This window comes from Nicotiana tomentosiformis, chromosome 1 (assembly GCF_000390325.3).
Source record: "Nicotiana tomentosiformis chromosome 1, ASM39032v3, whole genome shotgun sequence".
Lineage (NCBI taxonomy): Eukaryota > Viridiplantae > Streptophyta > Magnoliopsida > Solanales > Solanaceae > Nicotiana > Nicotiana tomentosiformis.
Window position 1 is genome coordinate 111246685 of NC_090812.1, and position 27100 is coordinate 111273784.

The following is a 27100-nucleotide window of genomic DNA, read 5'->3' on the forward strand; positions in this document are numbered from 1 at the left end:
TTCATAGATCATTTCTTGCCTGCCAAGACTAAGGCAACATGTGTCGTTGAGTTTGAAAGTTTAAGGCAAGGTAGCATGAGTGTGTGGGAGTACCATATGATAATCACGCATTTGTCCCAGTACGTTGTATACATGCTGCCCACTATAGAGGCGAGAGTGTGCCGCTTTGTGCAGGGCCATAGCCCCTTGGTTATTAATGAGGTCGTTACAGTTGCCTTGAATTCTGATATAAACTATGGGAAGATGGTATCATTTTCTCAAGCTACAGAGAGCCATAAATTAAAGGATAGGATGGAGCGAGAGAGTAGCAGCAAGGCCCAGTCCGCGGGCAATCTTGGAGGTCCTTTGGGTGGTGGTGATGGTAGGTCAGCATTCAGGGGAGGGTCATCAGGGACATCCCAGTATTTTGCTCAGTCTTCAGTCAGAGCACCGCCTTCAGGGCCCAGTCAGCAACAACAAAGTCGTTTTAGGCCTGGTCAGAGCAACAAGGGATCCTACCAGTGGGGTCGGCCTAGTAGGATATTCCAGCAGCAGCAGAGTCCCCCATGCCCTAGGTGTGGAAAGATGCACTTGGAAATTTGCTACATGGACCCACCCATATGCTATGGGTGCGGATTGAGGGGTCACATTCAAAAGAATTGTCGTTCATCCCGCCAGGGTGCGAGCAGGGATACGGCACGGCCAGCCAGTTCTTTAGCTACTACATCCGCAACACCTCCTCCAGCTCGAGGCACTCCAGCACCCACAGGGCGTGGTTCAGCAAGGGGTGCTACACAGAGTTCGGGAGGACCCAGTTGTTTCTATGCTATGCAGGGTTGCCTGAGTTCAGAGCCTTCTCCATATGTTGTCACATGTATATTAACTGTCAAATCTCATGATGTGTATGCTCTTATTGATCCCAGTTCCACTTTGTCCTATATCACTCCCTATGTTGCTATGGAATTTGGGATAGAACCGAAACACCTTTCTGAGCCACTCTCTATATCTACTCTGGTTGGAGAGTCTATTGTGGCCACACAGGTTTATAGGGATTATATTGTCACGGTGCATGGCCAGGTCACCATGGTCGATCTCATTGAATTGGGGATGATTGATTTTGATGTAATAATGGGGATGGATTGGCTTTATTCATGTTTTGCCAAGCTTGGTTGTCGAACCAGAACTATTAGGTTTGAATTTCTAAATGAGTCGATGATTGAATGGAAGGGGGATGATGTGGTGCCGAAGGGTAGGTCTATTTCTTACCTTAAGTCCACGAAGATGATTAAAAGGGGTGTATTTACCATTTGGTCCGGGTTATGGACACCGATGTTAAGACACCTACACTTGAGTCTATGCCGGTTGTGAATGAATTGCCGAAGGTCTTTCCGGATAAGCTCCATGGGATCCCACCAGACAGGGAAATTAATTTTGGGATTGATGTGATGCCAGGCACGCATCCTATATCTATTCCACCCTACATAATGGCACCGACAGAATTGAAGGAGCTAAAGGAACAATTGAAGGATTTATTAGAGAAAGGTTTCATTCGGTCGAGTGTGTCACCTTGCGGCACACCAGTTCTATTTGTAAGAAAGAAATATGGGTCGCTAAGAATGTATTGACTATCGGCAGCTCAACAAGCTTACAATCAAAAATAAGTACCCACTGCCAAGGATAGATGACTTGTTTGATCAATTGCAGGGTGCTAAGTACTTCTCCAAGGTTGATTTAAAATCAGGGTACCACCAATTGAAGATCAGGGAGCAGGATATTCCGAAAATAGCTTTCATGACCCGGTATGGGCACTTTGAGTTCCTGGTAATGTCTCTTGTGCTAACAAATGCCCCCGCGGCTTTCATGTATCTTATGAATCGAGTCTTCAAATCTTTTCTTGACTCCTTCATGATAGTGTTTATTGACGATATTCTTGTATATTCGCAAAGTCGAGAGGGCCATGTCGATCATCTCACGGCAGTTCTACAGACTCTATATCAGCACCAGTTGTATGCGAAATTTTCGAAATGTGAATTTTGGCTTGAATTTGTCACATTCTTGGGTCATGTCGTCTCCAGAGAAGGAATTAAGGTTGACCATCAGAAGATTTTAGCGGTGAGGAATTGGCCTAGGTCTACTACCCCAACTGATATTCATAGTTTCTTGGGCTTAACTGGATATTACAGGAAGTTTGTGGAAGGGTTCTCTACCCTTGCTCTCCGTTGACTAAATTAACGCAGAAGCCGGTTAAGTTCCAATGGTCAGATGTTTGTGAAAGGAGCTTTCAGGAGTTAAAATCAATATTGACTACGGCATCAGTGTTGACTGTACCAGACGGTACAGATGAGTTTATGGTATATTGTGATGCTTCAAAAATCGGACTTGGGTGTGTATTAATGAAACATGGCAAGGTGATAGCTTATGCTTTTAGGCAACTCAAGAATCATGAAAAGAACTATCCAACACATGACTTAGAGCTTGCGGTAGTGGTATTTGCATTGACGATTTGGCGTCATTATCTGTATGGGGTCCATGTGGATATATTCACGTACCATAAGAGCCTTCAATATATTTTAAAACAGAAGGAATTGAATTTGAAGCAGAGAAGATGGCTTGAGTTACTCAAGGATTATGACATTGATATTTTATTTCATCTGGAGAAGGCTAATGTTGTGGCAGGTGCTCTTAGCCGAAAATCTATGGTAGTTTGGCTCAGTTGGATGCATATCAAAGGACATTGGCCAAGGAGGTTCATCGGTTGGCTAGTTTGGGAGTTCATCTTGCGTATTCTAGTGAAGGAGGAGTGATTGTGCAAAATAGGGCTGAATTATCGCATGTAGTGGAAGCCAAGGAAAAGCAATACAACAACCCATTGTTGGTACAATTGAAGAAGGGGATTCATAAGCACAATACCATGGCCTTTTCTTTTGGCATGTATGATGGTACACTAAGGTACCAAGGGCGACTATGTGTTCCAAATGTGGATGGTCTCCGGGAAAGAATCATTATCGAGGCTCTCACTTTTTGGTATTTCGTGCACTTGGGCTCTACAAAGATGTACAATGATCTTAAGGAAGTCTACTGGTGGAATGATATGAAGAGGAATGTAGCGGACTTTGTGGAAAGATTTCCAAATTATCAGCAAGTTAAAGCCAAACACCATAGGCTCGGTAGGTTGGCACAGAACATAGAAATTCCGATGTGGAAATGGGAGATGATCAATATGGACTTTGTAGTAGGACTACCTCTCACTCCTCGCAAGTTCGACTCAATTTGGGTGATTGTGGACCGACTCACGTTATTAGCACACTTCTTGCTTGTTAAGGCTACTGACACATCGAAATAGTATGATCGATTATATATCAAGAAAATCACCAGGCTGCATGGCACTCTAGTTTCAATCATTTCTGATTGGGGCAACAGTTCATAGCTAACTTTTGGAAGACATTTCAGCAAGGGTGGGGTACTCAAGTAAATCTTAGTACATCTTTCCATCCACAGACCGACGGGCAAGCAGAGCAGACTATTCAGATGCTCGAGGATATGTTGCGCGCTTGTGTTCTCGACTTCAAAGGTAGTTGGGATGTTCATTTTCCACTCATAGAATGTTCCTACAATAATAGTTATCATGCTAGAATTCAGATAGCACCGTTAGAGGCTATATATGGTATGAGATATAGATCTCTCATTGGATGGTTTGAGATTGGAGAAGCGGAGTTGATAGGACCATACCTCGTGCATCAGGCTATGGAGAAGCTTAAGTTCATTACAAAACAATCAAAAACTGCTCAGAGTCATCAAAAGTCGTACTCGAATGTTTGTCGCAGAGATTTGGAGTTTAAAGAGGATGATTGGGTATTGATAAAAGTTTCCTCCATGAAGGGTATAATGCAGTTTGGTAAGAAAGGGAAGTTGAGTCCGAGTTATGTCGGACCGTACAGAATCATTCAGAAGATTGGTCAGGTGGCTTACTAGCTTAAACTACCTCCAGAGATGTCTTTAGTGTACCCGGTGTTCCATGTATCCATGTTTAAGAAGGTGGTTGGATATCTGTCGCTTACTGTTCCAGTTGAGGCTATTGAGGTTAACGAGGAATTAACTTATGAAGAAATTCTAGTTGCCATTCTTGATAGGCAAGTCCTTAAGCTGAGAAATAAAGAAATTGTCTACGTGAAAGTACTATGGCGTAAGTAGCAGGATGAAGAGGCCACTTGGGAGGCCGGGGAAGAAATACCCTCATTTGTTTGAATAAACATGTATTTATAAAGTTGTGTTCTATGAAAATGCTAAGAGTTTACCTTTTTTGAATTATGTATCATTTGTACAATTAATGCTAAGGGTGTTCGTTTTTGGTGATATACTGCTCGTGAGGCCACCGTTGCCGTAGTTTTTATGTTATGTTGAGTCGTTGGTTCATGTATATGTTGTTATGGTTGGTTTCTCAGATTCTCTTAAAGGTGGATAGGACAATTTACATGGAAAACTCTGGCAAAAATTTTGGAAATTTGGGGAGTTAGTCAAAATTTTGGAATTGTTAGTGTGTGTTATAGCAGCTGAGTCACATTGGTTTCAATGGCGGATTTTGGCTCTCATTCGAGGATGAATGATCTTAAGTGGGTGAGGATATAAGGCCCCGTAAAAGTTTACCTAAAACCCGGAGTTTGGTGGTGCCGAAGTGGACTTATGAGTTGATTATAGAGCTGCGGTTCATACATTTTGCGTTGGGAGTTGAAGAAAAAATTTAGAAGTACAGGGCATTTCTGCGGTCCATTCTACGGTCACAGAACGGATCTGCGGACCGCAGATTGAAGCAGAAACTTGGGCAAATTTTTAGATCATTATGTGATCCATTATGCGACTGCATAATAATTTTAGGTATCGCATAACCCATCGCAGATCCACCACAAAAACAATTCTGGAGGGAAGTTTTACGACGCATTATGTGACCACAGAATAAGTCTGCAAACCGCAGAATAGGTCTGTGAACTACAGACCAGTCGCAGAGTGAGGAAGAAGTGCCAAATTCTAGAGGGCCATTGTACAGTCCATTTTGCGGACCACAGAAGCGTTATGCGGTCACATATACGATCGCAGATCAGCATCGGGGCTTCATTTTTTCTAATTTTTTTCCGGACCCTATTTCGATATATTGAAGTAAAGGGCCACTTTTGAAACAAAAATCTGATATTTTTAGAGAGAGGGATTACCATAGAGTGAGAGGGGAAGTTCCTAAGCTTATTTTTCATTAACTCTTGCTCATAGTTGAAGAATTCACAAGAAAATTCACTAGCTCTTCATCCTAGAGGTAAGCTTCTACTCCCTAGCCCTCAATTTCGTGATTAAACTGAAAATAGATAATGAAAAAATCAATTCTTGGGTGTGGGAGTTGCCCATAATGAATGCATGTACTATCAAGGATTTGGGGAAGAATGTTGAGCTAAATTGGGTAGACTTTGGGTAGTGGGATGGAGGAATCCACCATAGGAGGACCTTGAAATCATAATACACACCTAGTGTTTGATAAAATGCTCAAATGAGTTGGAACCATAAACTCTCTCCTAATTTGTGTTCAATTTTACTATATTTCTAAATGGATCGAAGAGGCTAAGAATTTCGGAACATTGCAGTAATTCAAAATGCTCGGGGTGAGGTATGTTGGCTAAACTCATATCTTCGAATTGAACCCCACAATATCCTTGTAAGTCCAAAGTTGTTCATTATGAAATGATTATTCTGAATAAGCCGTGTGTCAAAAGATATATGTTCAATATGTATTCCAATATTCTTGTTATGTTATATTCTATTTGAAAAGGTGTTCGAAGCATGGGTTGCATATCCAAATGTTATTTCTTTAAGTCGTGATTCAAATGAAAGCTATTATGTCAAATTGTGTAAGAAATCTCAATGTGTTTATCATTCTTATTTGCTCAATATGTGGACTTAAAGTCTTGAATAGAAATTCTCTATTGTTGATGATCCGTGATAATGTTTGAAAGTGAAAGAGATGAATATGATGTATGAAATACGGCCAACGTGCCAAGAGTGACACTGTGTTATGGCCAACGGTGCCAATGAACTGAATGACATATATAAGATAATGAAATGGTGGTCATTCTTTTAAATAAATAAACAGCCTGGGAGTATCGTTAGTCAACGAGGAAGGGTAGGTTGAAATGACCTAACCCCGAAACTACACGTGCCGGTGTAGGAGTGAATTGTGATTGTACCCCTTTATTGGGATGAGATCGATGTGAATATAATATTCCCCTTTATTGGATAAGATGATTGCTAGAAAAGGGTGATGTCGATCCACATGACATTGTGGTGAGACGGCTTAGCCGGTCGGGTCGTGATAGAATGACATACCGCACACATGGCGGTGATTGCGCTTGAGATTATGATTGAAACCATGATTGAGACTCAGATGTTAGCAAGTGAAGGCCAAACACCAAAGGCCCGGTGGGTTGGCACATAACACAGAAATTCCGATATGGAAATGGGAGATGATCAATATGGACTTTGTAGTAGGACTACCTCGCACTCCTCGCAAGTTCGACTCAATTTGGATGATTGTGGACTGACTCACGAAATCAGCACACTTCTTACTTGTTAAGGCTACCGATACAGCGAAACAGTATGCTTGGTTGTATATCAAGGAAATCGCCAGGCTGCCTGGCACTCCAGTTTCAATCATTTCTGATCGAGGGCACAGTTCATAGCTAACCTTTGGAAGACATTTCAGTAAGGGTTGGGTACTCAGGTAAATCTTACTACAACTTTTCATAAATAGACCGACGGGCAAGCAGAGCAGACTATTCTGATGCTCGAGGATATGTTGAACGCTTGTGTTCTTGACTTCAAAGGTAGCTAGGCGACAAGGCCCCGGATATACCTCAAAATATAACGTACAATGTCAAATTATATGAAGCCCGGAATAAATTAGGGCTCACCAAAATCTGCTGAATAGAAAGTAAGTGCTAACGAGGGCCAAAATCACCTGCTGAAGAATCACATGCATCCATTGAAGATGCAGCTCCCCCGGCAAAAGGTACGTTAGTACATATGGAATAGTACTAGTATGTAAAGCTAAATGTCCACTATCAAAATAGAATATCATTATAAGAAAGGTAAAACCATATAAACAGCAAGTCACAATCAACAATATCCAAATGCCCAGTTAACACATACCAGTTTTCAAAATACGAAAAATAATATATATTTTTTGTTGGGAGATCATTAGCACCGATATAACACCGTGTTTTTAGCACGGAATCCGATCACGCCCGATCGGCTAGGCCATCTCCCCACGGACAATATGGTTTGACATGTGATGCAAAAAAGGGTGTTACCAAGAGTAGTACCACCATGTGCGCAACATGGCGTCCGATCGGCTAGGCCGCCTTCCCACATATGCCATGTGGGTCGACTTTTCAATTCACAACTAATATCAATATCATCCCAAATAAGGGGAATAATAACAATCCACCCCTACACTGGCACGTGCAGTCTCGGGTGTGGGCCTTATGACCCATCCTTCCTCGGTTTACTAATGATACTCCCAAAAACATTTTTGCTTTTGCACACAAAGATAGTATAATTACAAATGTATTCACCTCATCATATTTCACATTGTATAAACCTTCATTAGTATTTTCAACCACTCATAACAACAATATTTCCTTGGCTCTTTTGTCCATTCATACGATTCTTTATTAATGGCACGGCGGCCGTATTTCATATTCAACACCTTCTTTACTTTACTTTTAAGAATCACCATCAAACATTAACATATAGAATATTCTGAAAATCATAACTTTAAGTTATTAGCAGTGAATATTTAAAAACAATGACTTCCTTTCCAAGAAATGAATTAAAATGGTTGGCAATCAAAGCACAAGTTAGAAGCATTTACGAGTAACACATCATTTAATCTTGAAATACTTTTTCCAAAAAGGACAATACACAATTTTAACTCATGAATATATATATAAGAGCTATGGACACATTGGAAACACTTACAAAGCATAGCATTAGTTAAAACAGCCACGTTTGGGCACAAGTATAACTCTCATTATTGGCACGGTGGCCACATTATCCATCTCCAACCCCCTTCTTTCACTTTCAAGCATCCTTATAGATTATCAACAACAAGGCATTTTAATTCAAGACTTTAGATACGCATTTGAGAAACTAACCAAATTTAGGATCTTAGACACATGTGATTTCTTACACAATTCGACATGTTAGTTTTCATTAAAATCACGCTTCAAATCATACATATTAACACATAGCCCATGATTAATCACCTTATCAAATAGTAACTCAACAAAGAAGAACGTTTGGAATACAATTTGAACGCATATACCTTTTGACATAAGGCTTGTTCGGAATAATCAATTTATAATGAGCAACATGGGACTTAGAAGGCCATTGTGGGGTTCAATTCTAAAAGAGGAGTTTAGCCAACATACCTTGCCTCGAGCCTTTTTAAATTACTACAATGTTCCAGAATTCTTAGCTTCTTCGATCTATTTGGAAATATAGCAAAATTGAACACAAATTAGGAGAGACTTTATGGTTCCAGCTCTTTTGAGCATTTTATCAAACACTAGGTGGGTATTATGATTTCAAGGTCCTTCCATGGTGGATTCTTTCATCCCACTACGCAAAGTCTACCCAATTTAGCTCAACATTTTTCCCCCAACCCTTGATAGTACGTACATGTAAAAATAAACAACTCCCACACCCAAGAATTGCCTTACTAATTACCTATTTTTAGTTAAATTTCGAAATTAAGGGTTAGGGTGTAGAATCTTACCTCTAGGATGAAAACCTAATGTGTTTTCTTTGTTAATCTTCCAAGATTTGAGTAAGATTTGAGGAACTCTCTCCCTCTCTAGAGCACTTTCTCACTCTCAAAATGCCAGGTTCTTACTTAAGAAATGGTCCATAGAGTTTATATAACGAAATGGGGTCGGGTTATAAAAACCAAAAAAAATGAAGCTCCGAAACAAAATCTGCGGTCGCATATAACGCTTCTGCAGTCCGCAAAATGGCCTCCGAAACTGGGCACTACTGCCCCACTTTGCGGCTATTATACGGTCCACAGACCTATTCTACGGTCGCATAATGCGTCGCAGAACCTCTCTCCGAAAAACTCTTCATACTGGTTCCGCGGTCGATGTGCGGCCCGCGAAATGGTTTTGCAACCGCATAATTGACCGCAAAATACAATCCAAACTTGCCCAGTTTCTTGCTTTACTCTGTGGCCCGCAGAGTGATTATGCGGCTGCATAGTGGGCCGTAGAAATGTCTTCTTCTACCAAAACTTTTCCTTTACTCCCCAGCGCGTTGTTCGACCCAAAACGTCCGCAAGAATTTCTACTATCACCAAACATATTAGCCTACCTAGCCACCACGGACTCTCGGGTTTTAGGTGAACTTCTGCGGGGCCTTACATCCTCCCCCACTTAAGATCATTCGTTCTCGAATGAGGAGTAGAGTCCGCCCAAAACACCCAACATACTTCATCTCCTCCTTTCACACATCGCAATCCCCCAATTTGACTAACTCCCAAATTTTTCAAATATTTCGGCAGAGTCTCCTATGTAATTGGGCCTATCCACCTGCTAGAGAATTACTAAAACCACCTTAACAACATATCCATAACTCAATAACGGATCACAGTATATATCAACAACACTGATCTCAACATTAAGAGCGTTACATTAACAAAAGTGGTATCTTGACATGATTTGTACACATTTAAATCATAACACATAGAAAGTACCCTTTGAACCACATCCATTTGGCTCTACAAATGAGTGAGAATATTCCCCTTCCACAACACTTTCATCCTACGAGGTGATCTCCTCGATTCACAGACTTAGCCATAGCACTTGACAGAGGCAATCTCAACTTCCAGACTTATCTAACAAGGATGACAATTAGGTACCTCTCATAAGCCAATTACCCATTAACTTTACCTTTCATAGCTTTCCCCGGAATGATAGACAAACGACTCCCAACTACCCTTTAGGATGTAGACACATGAAACACCTAGTGCATGGAGAACAACGATAGGAGACACACCATACTCATAGCTTGGCCCATTTTATTTTCTTCAAGATTCCATAAGGCCCAAATGTAAACTACACCTATCTTACCTTTATTAACCATTCACATAGTATCTTTATGGAGAAAATCTTGAGAATAACGTGTTCGCTTTCTTCAACTCTAAATCTCTATGCTGAACACCCAAATAGTTCTTCCATGGTTAATCCTTATGATGGAATCATCGGTTCAACAAACGAGGCATAGAGTTACCAGTACAGATTAATAATGTAGGAACCATGTACATGATCCTAAGATGTATAACTAGTGAGTCATTTTAGACATGGGATGTATGGGAGGCATGATCGGGAGGATAAAACATTAGCATCAGCTATTTTGGGAAGATGATAAGTCACTAAAGTGATAGTAATAATTGTTTCACTCCATATGTTTTTTGTTTGGTAATTGTAAGACTTAAAGAGAAATAGTAAAGTACATGAAACTAGTTGCCTCCTTGAGTGTAGGGAAGATCAGTTTAATTCAAAATGAGAATATTCTTGCACCATGAATATGATAGAGATTTCAAAAATACATGAAGTTGCGTTATGCGCTCAACATTAACTAACACAAGGAATCTTTGCCACAAGACCATGAAGTTGTAAAAGAAGTTGAACACCTGTAAGATTATTATCATTCTGACAGCGTAACCCTTTTCCAATAGTTGATCCTATATGAGAGGACTAGAGATACGACAAACTTATCTTTCAAATCAATATGCTCATGATATGTGTTATAATCTGAAACAACCACCTGAAGTGGGGAGGAAAAGGTCGTGATAAGGATAATTAACTTTCAACCTCCCCTGAGTGAAGCCATGTAGCTAGGACTTCTTAATATTGGGATAAAATCATGTTTTGGTTTGAGAGAATGAACACTTCACTATGAGCTAGACATGGTTTTTGCCATAATCACTCTCAAGCTACAATACCAGGCCACTTAATGGGTAACTACAATACTAGGAACGAAGTGAGTTACTCACTGAGGCATGATTTAGGTGGACATGAACGTCATACTGAGATGGGCGAACAATAGATATTCCAATGGCAAATTTGTGAGAAATCCAAAATTTCCGAGAAACTTTATGCGGACGAGTGACCATTTCAATTGACATGTACACATATGATGGGTGCCAAGATATGCTCTTACGTTACTAGACAGTGGAAAGGGTTTATGATAATGCTCATAAAGGGGAGTAGAGTGACTATTCAAACCATATGAGTCACGTGCACATGAGAAAGAGACTGGCTCAAGAAAGATCTCGGCACTAGGTTGCCTTACATTAGATTCGATACCCTGTGGATAAACATTATGGTAGTGTGTGCACAAGTACAAGTGAGTAGGTGTTATCCATTTAAATCAGAAGGTTATGTAAGAGATTCATCAGGTATAGTCCCTTGTTGAGCATTTAGGGAAGAAAGTGGGAAGTATTTACCTAGGGTTATAACTCAATTCAAGGACATAATTATAGAACTCAATTCCTCAAGAGGTTGTAAGTAATATAATTGTGATAAAGAGGCTTCACAATTGATACGTCTCGTTCAAAGAGTAGATGCAGAGGATGGCTCATAAATCTGTTCCAATTCTATCCCAATTTCCATATCAACATAAGGAATGACATATGACAAAATGGAACTGGGATCAATAAGGGCATATACATCATGAGATTGGACAGTCGATATACCTGTAACCACATCTGGAGAAGCCTCCGACTTTTGATGCCTCCTCGTAGCATAAAACCTGTTGGTTCCTCCCGAGCTCTTGATACCACTCCTAGCTACTCCACGCCCTACGAGCGCTATAGTGACTCGAGCTGGGGGAGGCAATGTGGACGTAGTAACTGCAGATCTGGATGGTTGTGTCGGACCCCCGCCCATGTTCTGGCGAGACGAATGATAATCTCTCTGAATGTGACCCCTCATACCACACTTGTAGCATACATTGGTGCCATAGTGACATACCCCTGAATGACATCTCCTACACTTCACACAACAAGGATGAGGTCCGCTAAAAGGACTCACCCTACTGAGCTGATATTCACCCTTTTGCATACATCATAAGCATCTCCCTTATCCTTCCTCCAGGACTCCAATGCAGGAGTAACAAACCCTGTACCGGTTTGCTATGTGGGGCTTTGGAATTTTCCAAACCTGTCACCCCTAACATGCTGCTGAGCATACTCACAACATGACGCCAAATGTTTATTCCCGCACATCGGGCAGACTGTCATGGGTGTACCCAACCTAGGACATTTATTCTTCTTGTGCCCCCTCTTTCCACATCCGTAACATATTTCAAGTGTCATCCAGCATCTCCCCAAGTGACGCTTCTTGCAAACTGAACAATCTGATTTATTAGCACCAACAACCCTCTTTCGTTTCTTAGATTCTCTCACCACACAATCCGGTGGTACGGTGACATTGGTGGGAACAAGGACACTTCCCTTAGCAATAAAATCTTCCAATCCCTCCACGGCTCAACGTATTCTCCCAACGAACTCTTGTGTAATCTCCCCAAGATTCAATGGCGGGGTTATTCCCTCATCGCTGCTTCGAACTCGTGGATTACTCATCTGGAAAATGAGACATAACGAGGAAATTAGCTTCCTATCTTGAGCTCTATCGCACGATATGGAAAATCAAAGAAGTGTGAAATTCCTAAATGTCCAAGCAGTCTCCCCATTATAGATGTGGTCGACAACACACCGATAAGAAGGAATCTACTAGACATGGCTACGAGACATCCTAGGACACTTTAAAACCTTAGGCTATGATACCCCGGTTAAGCAAGCCTTTTTAGATGCCTTCTACCCAACCTTGCTTATTAACAATATAAGAACCAGTACAGGTGAAAGACATGAGAAGAGTCAAGTGTTCCACAATATTTTTCACTACTAAAGGATATTCATTTATGATTTCCAAACTATAACAAGTTTACTGATATGAGAAAAACATGTCCGCCCAAATACCAACACTAACTAATTTAGTTCCCAACATCATAAACTACCCACAACATATCTACGGAGCCTCTAAGTACAACAGAAGACAAGTATGGATGTATCGACGACAAGGCCCTGGCTATACCTCAAAATGTAACGTACAACGTCAAATGACATGAAATCCGGAACAGAGTAGGGCTTACCAAAATCTGCTGAATAGAGAGTAACTGCTAACGAGGGTCAAAACCACCTGCTGACGAATCACCTGCATCCATTGAAGATGCAGCGCCCTCGACAAAAGAGACGTTAGTATATATGGATAATACTAGTATGTAAAGCTAAATTTCCACTTTCAAAATAGAATACCATTATAAGAAAGGGAAAACCATAGAAACAGCAAGTCACAATCAACAATATCCAAAGGCCCAGTTAACACATACCAGTTTTAAAAATACGAAAAATAATAAATATATTTTTGGTTGGGAGATCATTAGCACTGATATACCACCGAGTTTTTTGCACGGAGTCTGATCATGCCCGATCGGCTAGTCCATCTCCCCACGGATAATGTAGTTTGACATGTGATGCGAAAAAGGGTGTTACCAAGATTAGTATCACCATGTGCGCAACATGCGTCCGATCTCCACTCGATCGGCTAGGCCGCCTTCCCACATATGTCGTGTGGGTTGACTTTTCAATTCACAACTAATATCAATATCATCCCAAATAAGGGAAATAATCACAATCCATCACAATTCACCCCTACACCGGCACGTGTAGTCTCGGGTGTGGGCCTTAGACCCACCCTTCCTCGGTTTGCAAATGATACTCCCAAAAATATTTTTGTTTTTGAACTCAAAGAGAGTATAATTACAAATGTATTCACCTCATCATCTTTCACATTGTATAAACCTTTATTAGTATTTTCAACCACTCACAATAACAATATTTCCTTGGCTCTTTTGTCCATTTACACGATTCCTTATTAATGGCACAACGACCGTATTTCATATTCAACACCTTATTTTCTTTACTTTCAAGGATCACCATCAAACATATACATATAACATATTCTGGAAATCACAACTTTAAGTTATTAGCAGTGAAGATTTAAACACAATGAATTCCTTTCCAAGAAATGAAGTAAAATAATTGGCAATCAAAGCACAAGTTAGAAGCATTTACGAGTAACACATCATTTAATCTTGAAATATTTTTCCCAAAAAGGACAATACACAATTTTAACTTATGAATATATATAAGAGCTATGGACACATTGGAAACACTTACAAAGCATAGCATTAGTTAAAACAGCCACGTTTGGGCACAAGTATAACTCTCATTATTGGCACGGTGGCCACACTATCCATCTCCAACCCCCTTCTTTCACTTTCAAGCATCCTTATAGATTATCAACAACAAGGAATTTTAATTCAAGACTTTAGATACACATTTGAGTAACTAACCAAATTAAGGGTCTTAGACACATGTGATTTCTTACACAATTCGACATGCTAGTTTTCATTAAAATCACGCTTCAAATCATGACATATTAAAACACGGCCCATGTTTAATCACCTTCTCAAATAGTAACTCAACAAAAAATAATGTTTGAAATACAATTTGAATGCATATATCTTTTAACACAAGGCTTGTTTGGAATAATCAATTTATAAAGAGCAACACGGGACTTACAAGGCCATTGTGGGGTTCAATTCTAAAAGAGGGGTTTAGCCAACATATCTTGCCTCAAGCCTTTTCAAATTACTTCAATATTCCAGAATTCTTAGCTTCTTCGATCTATTTGGAAGTATAGCAAAATTGAACACAAATTAGGAGAGAGTTTATAGTTCCAGCTCTTTTGAGTATTTTATCAAACACTAGGTGGGTATTATGATTTCAAGATCCTCTCATGGTGGATTATTTCACCCCACTACCCAATTTAGCTCAATATTCGTCCCCCAACCCTTGATATTACATTCATGTAAAAATAAATAACTCCCACGCCCAAGAATTTTTTTACTAATTACCTATTCTTAGTTAAATTTCGAAATTGAGGGTTAGGGTGTAGAATCTTACCTCTAGGATGAATACCTAGTGTGTTTTTCTTGTTAATCTTCCAAGATTTGAGTAAGAATTGAGGAACTCTCTCCCTCTCTAGAGAACTTTCTCACTCTCAAAATGTGAGGTTCTTACTTAAGAAATGGTCTATAGAGTCTATATAACAAAATGGGGTCGGGTTATAAAAACCAAAAAAATGAAGCTCCGAAACAAAATCTACGGTCGCATATGCGACGGCATAATGCTTCTGCTGTCAGCAAAATGGGCCGCGAAATGGCCCCCGAAACTGGGCACTACTGCCCCACTTTGTGGCCATAATGCGGTCCGCAGACCTGTTCTGCGATCGCATAATGCGCCGCAGAACCTCCCTTCAGAAAAAGATTCATATTGGTTCTGTGGTCGATGTGCGGCCCGCAAAATAGTTTTGCGACCGCATAATTGACCGCACAATACCGTCCAAACTTTCCCAGTTTCCTTCTTCACTCTGCGGCCATTCTACAGCCCGCAAAGTAATTTTGCAACCACATAGTGGTCCGCAGAAATGTCTTCTTCTGCCAAAAATTTTGCTTTACTCCTAAGACATATTAGCCTACATCACCACCACAGAACCTCGGGTTTTAGGTGAAATTTTGCGGGGCCTTACAATGGAGGAACTAGCAGGATTAAGAGGCCACCTTGGAGGCCGAGGAAGAAATGAAGAAGAAATACCCTCATTTGTTTGAATAGCTATGTATTTATAAAGTTGTGTTCTATGAAAATGCTAAGAGTTTACCCTCTATGAATTATGTATCATTTGTACAATTGATGTTAAAGGTGTTCCTTTTTGGTGATATACTGCTCGTGAAGCCACGGTTGTCATTGTTTTTATGTTATGTTGCGTTGTTCACTCATGTATATGTTGTTAGGGTTAGTTTCTGGGATTCTCAGACATCTAGATAGGGCCAGTTACAGGGGAAACTCTAGCAAAAAGTTTGAAAATTTGGGGAGTTAGTCAAAAGTTTGAAACTGTTGGTGTGTGTTTAGCAGTTGAAGCAGAAACTTGGGCAAATTTTTGGACCATTATGGGGGACCATAATCATTTTGCGGGCAGTATTACCCATCGCAGATCCAGCACAAAAATAATTTTGGAGGGAAGTTCTTCGGTGCATTATGCGACCTCAGAATAGGTATGCGGACTGCAGACCGGTCGCATAGTGAGGCAGAAGTTTCCAGTTCTGGAGGGTAATTATGCGGTCCATTTTGCGGACCGCATAAGCGTTATGTGGTCATATATGCGACCGCAGATCTGCATCGGGGCTTCATTTTTTGAATATTTGACCCGACCCTATTTCGATATATTAAAGTAAAGGGCCACTTTTGAAGCAAAAATTGATATTTCTAGAGAGAAGGATTACCATAGAGTGAGAGGGGAAGTTTCTAAGATTATTGATCATTAACTCTTGCTCAAAGTTGAAGAATTCACAAGAAAATTCACTAGGTCTTCATCCTAGAGGTAAGATTCTACTACCTAACCCTCAATTTCGTGATTTTACTGAAAATAGGTAATGAGAAAAGCAATTCTTGGGTGTGGGAGTTGTCCTTTATGCATGCATGTACTATCAAGGGTTGGGGGAATAATGTTGAGCTAAATTAGGTAGACTTTGGGTAGTGGGATAGAGTAATCCACCATAGGAGGACCTTGAAATAATAATATCCACCTAGTGTTTGATAAAATGCTCAAATGAGATGGAACCATAAACTCTCTCCTAATTTGTGTTCAATTTTGCTATATTTCTAAATAGATCGAAGAGGCTAAGAATTGCGGAACACTGTTGTAACACCCCGGAAAATTTCGAAGTACTTAAGTGTAAAGCCCCGTAAAATTTCGTAAATAAATTTAAGGTTTCATGGTGCCGGAGTAGGCTTATGAATATGAAGAAAGTGAACGGGTTATTCTCAAATTTTCTCCATGAGGATGCTATGTGAATTGTTAATAAAGGTAAAGTATGTGTAGTCACATTAGGCCTTATGAAATCTTGAAGGAAATAGGCCAAACTATGAGTATGTTGTTTCCCTATTATTGTTCTCCGTGTACCCGGAGTTTCATGTGTCTATGTCTAAGAAGTTGAAGTTATTGGATAATTGGATTATGAGGAGCAATTGTTTGTTATCCTCGTTAGAAAAGTCCGGGAGTTGAAATTTCCTACGTTAATGTGTTATGGCGAAGTCTGTAAGTTGAGAAGGTCACCTTGAGGGCCAAAAGTGTTAAGGAAATAAAATGTTCTCACTTGAGTATATAGTCAAATGATTGTGATTTGAAAGGTACTTTCTAGGTATTATGATTTTAAAATGTGCAGTTCCTGTCTAGATATCATTTTGATAATGCAGTGCTTGTAATGCTGAAATTAGTGTTATTGATATAAACATTGTGGTGCTTTATTGGGTTGTGGATGTGTTGTTAGGAGTTATTTTGGTGTTACTCTAACAGGTGGATAGGCCCAGTTACAAGAAAGACTCTGGAAAAATGTTTGGAAATTTAGGAAGTTAGCCAAATTTTAAAACTACCGGTGTGTGTGAACTAACAGCTGGGCCACATTGAATGCTAATGATGGATTTTGACCTTCATTTGAGGACGAATGATCCTAAGCGGGGGAGAATGTAACACCCCAAAAAGTTTTGAAGTACTTAAGTGTAAAGCCCCGTAAAATTTCGCAAATGAATTTAAGGTTTCGCGGTGCCAGAGTAGGCTCGGACTTTTTGGGTTGAACAGTACGCTGGAAAGTAAAGGAAAAATTTGGGCAGAAAAAAAAATACATTTATGCGGCCCACTATGCAGCCGCAGAATCACTCTGCGGATCGCATAATGGCTTTAGAATGAGGCACGGATGGGCAAATTTGGAGATCAGGTTTGTGGCGCATTATGTGACCGCAAACCAGTTCTGCGGTGCATTATGCGATCGCAGAATAGGTATGCAGGTCGCATAATGAAAGCATACTGAGTCAGTTATGCCCAGTTCCGGAGGCCAATTATGCGGCCTATTCTGCGGACCGCAGAATCATTATGCGGTCGCATATGCGACCGCATATCCTGTTCCGGAGCTTCATTTTTGAGTTTTTATAACCCGACACTACTTCGTTAAATAGACGCAATGGACCATTTTTGAGCTAAAACCTGATGTTTTTAGAGTGTGAGAGTGCCCTAGAGTGGGAAAGTGTTCCTCAACAATTTATCCATCAATTCTTGCTCAAATCTTGGAAAATTAACAAGGAAATCTCACAAGTTCCTCATCTAAGAGGTAAGGTTCCATACCCTAGTTTTCAATTTCGAATTTGGGATAGAAGATGGTTGATTAGAAGTATGATTCTTGGGTATGAGAGTATTATTTATACATGCATGTACCAATAAGATTTGTGGGAAGATTGTTGATCTCAAATAAGTAAGGATTGGGTTGTGGAGTGAATGAAATCTTGTAAAAGAAACTTGTAGTTAAATTGCACACCTAGTGTTTGATAAAATGCTCAAATAAGCTGAAACCATGAATACCTTCTTAATTTGTGTTCAATTTTGTTATGTCTCAAAATAGATTGGGATTGTTAGAATTTCCGGAATGTTGTAGTAATTTAAGAAAATCTCAAAGCGAGGTATGTTGGCTAAACTACTCTCTTAGAATTGAATTCAATGATGTTCCCGTAAGTTTCAAGTATGGTTGTCTCAAGTTACTTATTCTATGTTCCGAGTTGTCTCCAATAAATTCGATTGTCCCGAATAAGTAAAGTGTCAAGATTTATGTATTCAAAACGTGTTCTGAATGTTCCTATCATATTATGTTATCTTTCGGGAATGTGTTCAAGAATGATATGTGTATTAAAATGTTATGACTTTGAGTCGTGTTTCAAATGAAAGGTAGTATGCCAAATTGTGTGAGAAAGACTCAATATGCTTAAGACTCTTAATTTCTCATATGTGTACCTAAAGTCTTGATTGGAAATGTATTATTGATGATAATCTATAAATATGGTTGGAAGTGAAATAAGTAAATTGGGATATAAAGAGTGGAAAACGTGCCAAGAGTGAAAGTTATACGTGTGGCCAATGGTGCCAATGAAATAAGATAATGTGAGAAAGATTATGAAATGAGCTTTGATTCCACTATTATAAAAATTGATGTTGAAGCTACAATTGCCTAAAAGCTTATGAACTCAAGTGATGCCCATATGTTGCTGTTTTAGCTAATGCTATGCTTTGTGAGTATTTTCAATGTGTTTCGCGTTCTTACATATTTGTGAGTGGAAATTGTGTATTGTCCCTTTTGGGGAAAAGTATTTCAAGAATAAAATGATGTGTTACCTGTGTATGATTTTAACTTGTGCTTTGATTGCCAATCATTTTACTCCATTTCTTGTAAAGAAATCCATTGTGTTTAAAGCCTTCATTACTAATGAACCTAAAGTTGTGATTTCCTAAATATTCTATTTGGTGATATTTATGATGATGACCCATGAAAGGGAAGAAAAGAAAGTGTGGAATATGAAATACGGCCATCGTGCCATGAATGAAAAATCATATGTATGGCCAAGAGAACCAATAAAATAATGATGTTGAAAATTGTTGAAAGTGCCATTGAAGTTATATACGGTATGAAAGGTTATGAGGTAAATGCATTTGTATTGTTGTTCCTTTGTAAGCAAATCAAAAATATTTTTGGGAGTATCGATAGTCACCAAGGAAGGGTAGGTTGAAATAACCTAACCCAGAAACTACACGTGCCCGTGTAGGAGTGGATTGCAATTATTCCCCTTATTTGGGATGAGATTTATGTGATAAAATTATTCCCCTTAAATGGGATGAGATGATGGATAGAAAAGGATGATGTCGATCCACACGGCATTGTGGTGAGATGGCCTAGCCGATCGGGTTGTGATCGGACACCATGTCGCACACATGGTGGTGATTGTGCTAGAAATTATAATTGAAATTGTAATTGTGGTTGATGTCTAATGAGATGGACTAGCCGATCGGGTCGTGAAATCGGACATCGTGCTAAAAGTACGGTGGTATTGGTATTGAGAGTGATTGTGGTTGATGTCTCTAATAAGATGGCCTAACCGATCGGGTCGTGATTGGACTCCGTGCTAAAAGTATGGTGGTATTGGTATTGTGAACAGTGGTATATCGGTGCTAAAGATCTCCCAACCAAAAATAATATTATCATCACATTTTGATTATCACTTCATAGTATTATTTTCAAATTTTGAAAATTATTATGTTTTAACTTGGCATTTGAATATCATTGATTGTTGATTGTTGTTTCCATGGTTTTCCCTTTCTTACATTGGCATTCTATTTTGAAAGAGGACAGTTAGCTTTACATACTAGTACTATTCCATATGTCCTAACGTCCCTTTTGCCGCATCTTTAATGGATGCAGATGGTTCATCAGCGGGCAGCTTTGGTCCTCGTTAACAGTCGCTCTCTATTCAGCAGGTTTTGGTGAGCCCTACTCTATTCTGGGCCTGATGTTATTTGAGTTGTACATTGTGTTTTAAGGTATAGCCGGGGCCTTGTTGCCGGCACTTTCATACTACTCTTCTGTTGTACTTAGAGGCTCCGTACACAGGTTGTGGGTGGTAGTCGAATGTTGGGAATTGAATTAGAAATGTTGGTATTTGGAAAATATGTCTTTCATTATATCTATAAACATGTAATATTTTGAAAATTATGAATGAAGCTGCTAATTGAAATTAAATAGGAGTTGTTAATGAAATCTTTTCAATGTTTGATTAATGAAGTACATATCCTCTTTATTCATGGATGAGTATAGGTATAAGGAAATCTAATAGGCTTGCTCGGTCGGGTTCACTCGGTTGAGCGATGGTCGCGCTCCGCGATTTCGGGACGTGACAATTGTAGTAATTTAAAAAGCTCGAGGCGAGGTATGTTGGCTAAACTCATCTCTTAGAATTGAACCCGACAATATCCATGTAAGTCCCAAGGTGTTCATTATGAATTGATTTTTCTGAATAAGCCTTGTGTCAAAAAATATATGTTCAATATGTATTCCAATGTTCTTGTTATGTTATATTCTATTTGAAAATGTGCTCTAAGCATGGGTTGCATATCCATATGTTATATCTTTAAGTCGTAATTCAAATGAAGGCTATTATGTCAAATTGTGTAAGAAATCTCAATGTGTTTAACATTCTTATTTGCTCAATATGTGGACTTAAAGTCTTGAATAGAAATGCTCTATTGTTGATGATCCGTGATAATGTTTGAAAGTGAAAGAGATGAATATGATGTATGAAATACGGCCAACGTGCCAAGAGTGACACTATGTTATGGCCATCGGTGCCAATGAACTGAATGACATATATAAGATAATGAAATGGTGGTCATTCTTTTAAATAAATAAACAACCTGGGAGTATCGTTAGTCAACGAGGAACTGTAGGTTGAAATGACCTAACCCCGAAACTACACGTGCCGGTGTAGGAGTAAATTGTGACTGTACCCCTTTATTGGAATGAGATTGATGTGAAGAGAATATTCTCCTTTATTGGGATGAGATGAGATTGATTCACATGGCATTGTAGTGAGACGGCCTAGTCGGTCGGTCGTGATCGGACGCCATGCCGCACACATGGGGGTGATTGTGCTTGAGACTATAATTGAAACAATGAGTGAGACTTAGATAATGATTGTGATTGTGGTTGATGTCTTTGGATGAGACGGCCTAGCCGACCGGGCCGTGATCGGACTCTATGCTAAAATTATGGTGGTATATCGGTGCTAAAATCTCCCAACCTAGAATGATGAAAATTTACTTTACACTTATCTTACTCCTAATTTTGATGTTTTAGTATTGTCTGAGGCTTATATTGATTTATCATTGTCCTTCTTTGTGTTATCATTCGTTCTAGAGAGAGAGTGTTTAGCCTTACATACTAGTACTATTCCATATGTACTAACGCCCATTTTGCCAGCGGCGCTGCATCTTTAATAGATGCAGGTGGTTCCATAGTAGGTGGCATTGATCATTGATAGTAATACACCCTATTTTCGGCAGATCTGGTGAGCCCTACATCCTTCGGGGTCGTGTATCTTTTTTCCCACGTGTATTATGTTTTGAGGTATAGCCGGAACCTTGTTGCCGGTGTTATCATAGTATTTTGTATCCATAGAGGATTCGTAGACACAATGTGGGTTGTATAAGGGTGTTGGGAGAGTTAAACTAGCCTTGTTGTATTTGAATCACTTGTTTCACTTTAACTATGATTGTATATGTATTTTGAGACTATAAAATGAAGCGATGAATGGTAATGGAATTGGCATTGTTCACGGAATCCACTTAATTTTTAATTAATGAAGCCAAGAGGTTGTGAGTTTGAGTCACCCCAAGAGCAAGGTGGGGAGTTCTTGGAGGGAGGGAGTTGAGGCTCTATCGGAAATAGCCTCTCTACCCCAGGGTAGGGGTAAGGTCTGCGTACACACTACCCTCCCCAGATCCCAATAGTGAGATTATACTGGATTGTTGTTGTTGTTGTAATGATATAAATGTATCTTCTCTTTATTCATGGGTGAGTTGGGTAGAAGGCATTGTAAAGGCTTGCTTAATCAAGGTATCTTGGTTAAGCGTCGGTCGCGCTCCCCAAGGTCGAGGCATGACACATATGTGATCTTTTGTGTGACTACTTAAACTTGGTTGCTATAATTGATTTAGCCATAGTCATTCCTTATCCGCATTTTTACTGTTATCATGTCCTTGTGCGCTTTATTGATGAGTTATGAGGATATTCCTCTTAATGATAAATTATTATCTTGCATTATTGTGATAATTGCGATACATGTAGACATGTTGTGTGGGTTGATTGTTGATGCGTGGAGTATGAGGGCGGCATTTCATTGTTAATATTGTGTGGAGTATAAGGGTGGGGATATGCGCATGAGGCGACATAAGGGAGGCAATTCATTTTAATGTGCATGCGACAACATAAGGGAGGCATTTCATTGTGATGTGCATGCGGCAAAATAAGGATATCGTTGTGGGGATATTATGTGATGGCCTGGGGGAGATTTTCATTATTTATATTTGTGTGGTGGTACGAGAGTGACATCATTTTTACATGTTTTGTTGCATCGCATATATCATGCAAAGTTATGTCTCTGTTATTGCTTGATAATTTGGTTGCCAATATGGATTTACCTACGTAGAGTTGATATCTCATATTTTGTTGAGTTGTTGGTTACATATCGGGTTGGCGAGATGAGGAAGTTGTCATCATGCATTAATATATTTGATTCTTGAAAAGTTCTCTTGAACGTGTTATTTAGCAATTGATATTGAATCAGATTATATTGTGGCACGAGGTCTTTACCGTGTGGGTGTGACTTATATTGTGGCACGAGGTCTTTGTCATGCGAATGTGATTGATAATGTGGGCACGAGGTGCCATTTTTGTGCGTTTCTATTTGATGACGTGTTGTTAAAGATGATCCTTTACTTGTATTGAATTATTATCACTTGTTCTGCTCCCTGATTAAATACTAGTGATATAATGGGTTTACACATTGTCTATTAGTATATAGACGTGTTGTATTGAATTCCAGAATGGAAGTTGGAAACAAATTAACCACTCAAAGCTGACCTCAAAATGTTCCAAACACATATGGGTGTAGCATTTTATTGACTAGGTCTTACAAATGTACTTGATATTATGTGATGATATAATCATTTTGTAAGAAAGTAAAATCTCCCTTTTAATATCTTGGATGACTAATGATTGGTGCATTTGGCTTGTTTGTACATAAAACATTTCTCAGTTTTCGGTTTATGTTTTCATGTCCTACGTGATTACTAGTCTTAGACTTTCGATAAAAGATTTTATTATCTGGTTAGAGGTTATAATTAAGTGAAATATAAAGGTATTTTATGTGAGTTTTATAATATTGGTATGGATTTTAAGTTGTGGTCTATATTCTTCCATAAAATAATTTTACGAACTACATGTATGTTTACCCGTAAAAAAAAGAATCTTGTGAGTAATTAGTTACCACTAAAGTGGTTTGCTTGTTTTGAAATCAGGAAAAATTCTTAATAAATTTATTCATGTGTAATTATATTGATTCATGGATTGAGCATTATAATTAATAAGTATGATCCACAAAAATAGTCTATTTATTTGAGTCATTAAAATCTGCTTAATATACATGTATAAGGTTAAATTAGTCTGTAGTAAATGGTCAAATGATAGCACGTCACGTGGAACTGAAGACAGGTAAAAGGCGAATCACGTGACAACTAGTACTGGGAACAACAACTACGGTTGGTATCGGATAAACCTCGAAAAGAGCCTGGTCGACGGGAGCAGTTCGAAGATTTTCTATCAAATAGCATTCAATGAGGAATATTCTCTAACATTAAATGAGCAGCCGTTGCAAAGGATATTTGCATTCATGGCCTGCCGTTACATATTCATCAATGGCCCATTTATATCATTTAAGAGAGTCTTGATCCTAAGATCTTATTTTTCCAGGTATAGCTATAAATAGTAAACTCAATAGCCATTGTAAGACACGAAATTCTTGATAAAACTTATGCTATATTCCATTCTCAAGCTCAATCAAATAACTCTATTTGCTCTTTTACATTGTTCTCATTTATGTACTCTGATGCATTGCTCTCGGAGCCAAGTTTGTCATTTTTTCAATTTTAACTGCTAAGCCTTATTTTTAATCTTGTTTATCTATCATTTTTGGATCAAATCAGTTTGCTTGTCTATAAACCACGTAACAATTTAACTGTACTATTTTACGGGTAAACAGTTTTTCTCCCACCGTGGGGCTTAGACAGTTGCTTAATCGAGTTGATCCTTGCGTTTATTACTAACTTATTTGATTCTTTGATCCTTAGCAAGAAATCAAAAATGGCAGCTAACGATGTCAACATTGCACACAACATTAAGGGACATGAAAATCTGCCTCAACATGAGGATTCAATCAGCGACAAACGAGGGGGATGAGGCAACCCCGGTTCGTGAAGGACAATACCCCCGACATTTACGGGAGCCAACTCCCAATGATGCGGAAGAGGAATACGTTGTGGAAATAGTAAGAATCCTAAGAGAACAACAGCAAGCCATCATGGGCCATAAATCAAGGCAGGATCAGGTGATGATAGAGTTGAAGCAAGCGTTGTCAGGCGCTTCCAACAATGCAAACAAAAGGGGCCCGGTTCCTCTCGGCATCCCCGCAAATCAAACGGCTCAAAGAGTTGATAATAATACCCCTAGGGGTGAGGTCAGCCTTGATGGTGCCTAGGGGACCGGTAGCGGATATAGTAATGATTACGGCAATTATCCCTTCAAAATCGAACTCATGAGATTTATGAGGGAACGGATGGATCAAAACGCGAAGGAGTTCCACGCCCGAATGGAAAATATTCGAGGCACACCCCGGTTTTGAAGGGCCCAAATTCAAAAAAATACACTCAGTTGTCGTTTAAATCGAGCACAACCCTGAAGTTAATTTCGAAGAGGTTTAAGATGCCGGACATACCAAAATACAATGGGACTTCGAACTAATAGGAACACAACACAACTTATACCATGATTCTGAAAGGGAAAGATTTGGCGCAACATGATATCGAATCGGTTCTACTAAAGAAGATTGGGTAAACCCTCACAAAAGGGGCCCTGACATGGTAGTCACTCTTACCCGAGCATTCAGTTGACTCTTTTGAAATGCTTGCAGATTCCTTCATAAAGGCCCATTCTGGGGCCAGAAAGGTCCAGGTTAGGAAGTCGGACATACTTAGGATTATACAATGTGAGTTCGAATTGTTTCCAAAATTCGCGATCAGATTCCAGAAAGAGAGGATGTTGCTACCGACCGCACCAGAGGAGTGGGCAGCAGAGGCATTCATAAAGGGTTTGAATATGAAGAGCTCTGACGCCTACCGAAAGCTGAAGGAAAGCCTGATCGAATTCCAAGAGACTACATGGGCGGATGTTCATAACCGTTACGAGTAAAAAATAAGGATAGAAGATGATCAACTCAGATTCCCGGCATCAACCAAGGGACAGGACCGAGATAAGAACTTGGATAAGTTTAAAAGCGATATCGATACGGACCGACGATCTTCTAAAGGTCGCTTATTGCCATATGATAGAGCCGAAGGATGCGGAAGTAAAGGGTTCTGGTCCTCGGATAGGTTTCCCCCAATAGAAGAACCGACTGTGGCCGGAACAACAGATCTCTATAAGAAAAAAGAGGTATCGGGGTTCCGGGATTCTACATATCCCAGGTTGTCATATTACAATTTTAACATCAGCATAGTGGAGTTGGTATCAGCGATGAGGAATATCAAAGAAGCATAATTTTCAAATCCAATCAGATTCGATCCCATCCAGAGGGATCCTAACTTATGGTGCGATTATCATAGGACTCACAGCCATAGAACTGGGAACTACCGGCATCTATGTGAAGCGGTGATGACGTTGTTAAAAAAATGACCATCTTAGGGAGTTATTGAGCGACCGGTGTAACCTTATCGACGGCCAAAAAGACAAAGGTCTCAATGAGTCACAGCAAGAGACTCCGAGAAGTCTTCGAAGATGATATCACCTGCACAGAGGAAGGAACTGACAGACTTCTACTTCCGCATAACGATGCTCTGGTTATCTCTTTCAATGTCTTAGATTCAAAATTAAGCATGTTTTGGTTGACCCAGGAAGCTCAGTCAACAACATTCAATGGAGAGTACTGGAACAAGAAAAGTTAATCGGAAGCATCATTCCGGCAACAAATCTCCTCGTCGGTTTCAACTTGGAAAGTGTGACAACCCGAGGAGAGATCCTACTACCCACAAATATTGAAGGGGTAACCAAAACCACCTTATTTGAAGTGGTAAACAGCAACATGGGCTACAACATAATCCTCGAAAGGCAGTGGTTACATGAGATAAAGGTTGCTCCCTAAATGTATCATCAACTGTTGAAATTCCCAACCCCGAAAGGAATAAGAGGAAATCAATTGGCG

At 39.5% G+C, this 27100-nt stretch overlaps 2 protein-coding genes across 2 annotated transcripts; both read left to right on the top strand.

The window, feature by feature from the left end:
* The first annotated feature begins 243 nt into the window (after window positions 1-243).
* Window positions 244-3322, top strand: LOC138908760 (uncharacterized). Its single transcript, XM_070199415.1, has 4 exons — window positions 244-1218; window positions 1684-1800; window positions 2163-2330; window positions 2666-3322. The coding sequence occupies exons 1-4, from the start codon at window positions 244-246 to the stop codon at window positions 3320-3322; spliced, it is 1917 nt and encodes a 638-aa protein (XP_070055516.1).
* Window positions 3323-3723: 401 nt separating this feature from the next.
* LOC138908763 (uncharacterized) lies at window positions 3724-4170 on the top strand. Its single transcript, XM_070199417.1, has 2 exons — window positions 3724-3874; window positions 3968-4170. The coding sequence occupies exons 1-2, from the start codon at window positions 3724-3726 to the stop codon at window positions 4168-4170; spliced, it is 354 nt and encodes a 117-aa protein (XP_070055518.1).
* The last annotated feature ends 22930 nt before the right edge of the window (window positions 4171-27100 follow it).

Coding starts and splice junctions, on each gene's coding strand:
- LOC138908760 (XM_070199415.1), top strand. CDS start 244: ATGGTATCATTTTCTCAAGCTACAGAGAGCCATAAATTAAAGGATAGG. Junction 1,801..2,162: donor ATGGGCACTTTGAGTTCCTG/GTAATGTCTCTT, acceptor TGGATATTACAG/GAAGTTTGTGGAAGGGTTCT. Junction 2,331..2,665: donor ACGGTACAGATGAGTTTATG/GTATATTGTGAT, acceptor AGGTGCTCTTAG/CCGAAAATCTATGGTAGTTT.
- LOC138908763 (XM_070199417.1), top strand. CDS start 3,724: ATGGAGAAGCTTAAGTTCATTACAAAACAATCAAAAACTGCTCAGAGT. Junction 3,875..3,967: donor GAAGGGTATAATGCAGTTTG/GTAAGAAAGGGA, acceptor AACTACCTCCAG/AGATGTCTTTAGTGTACCCG.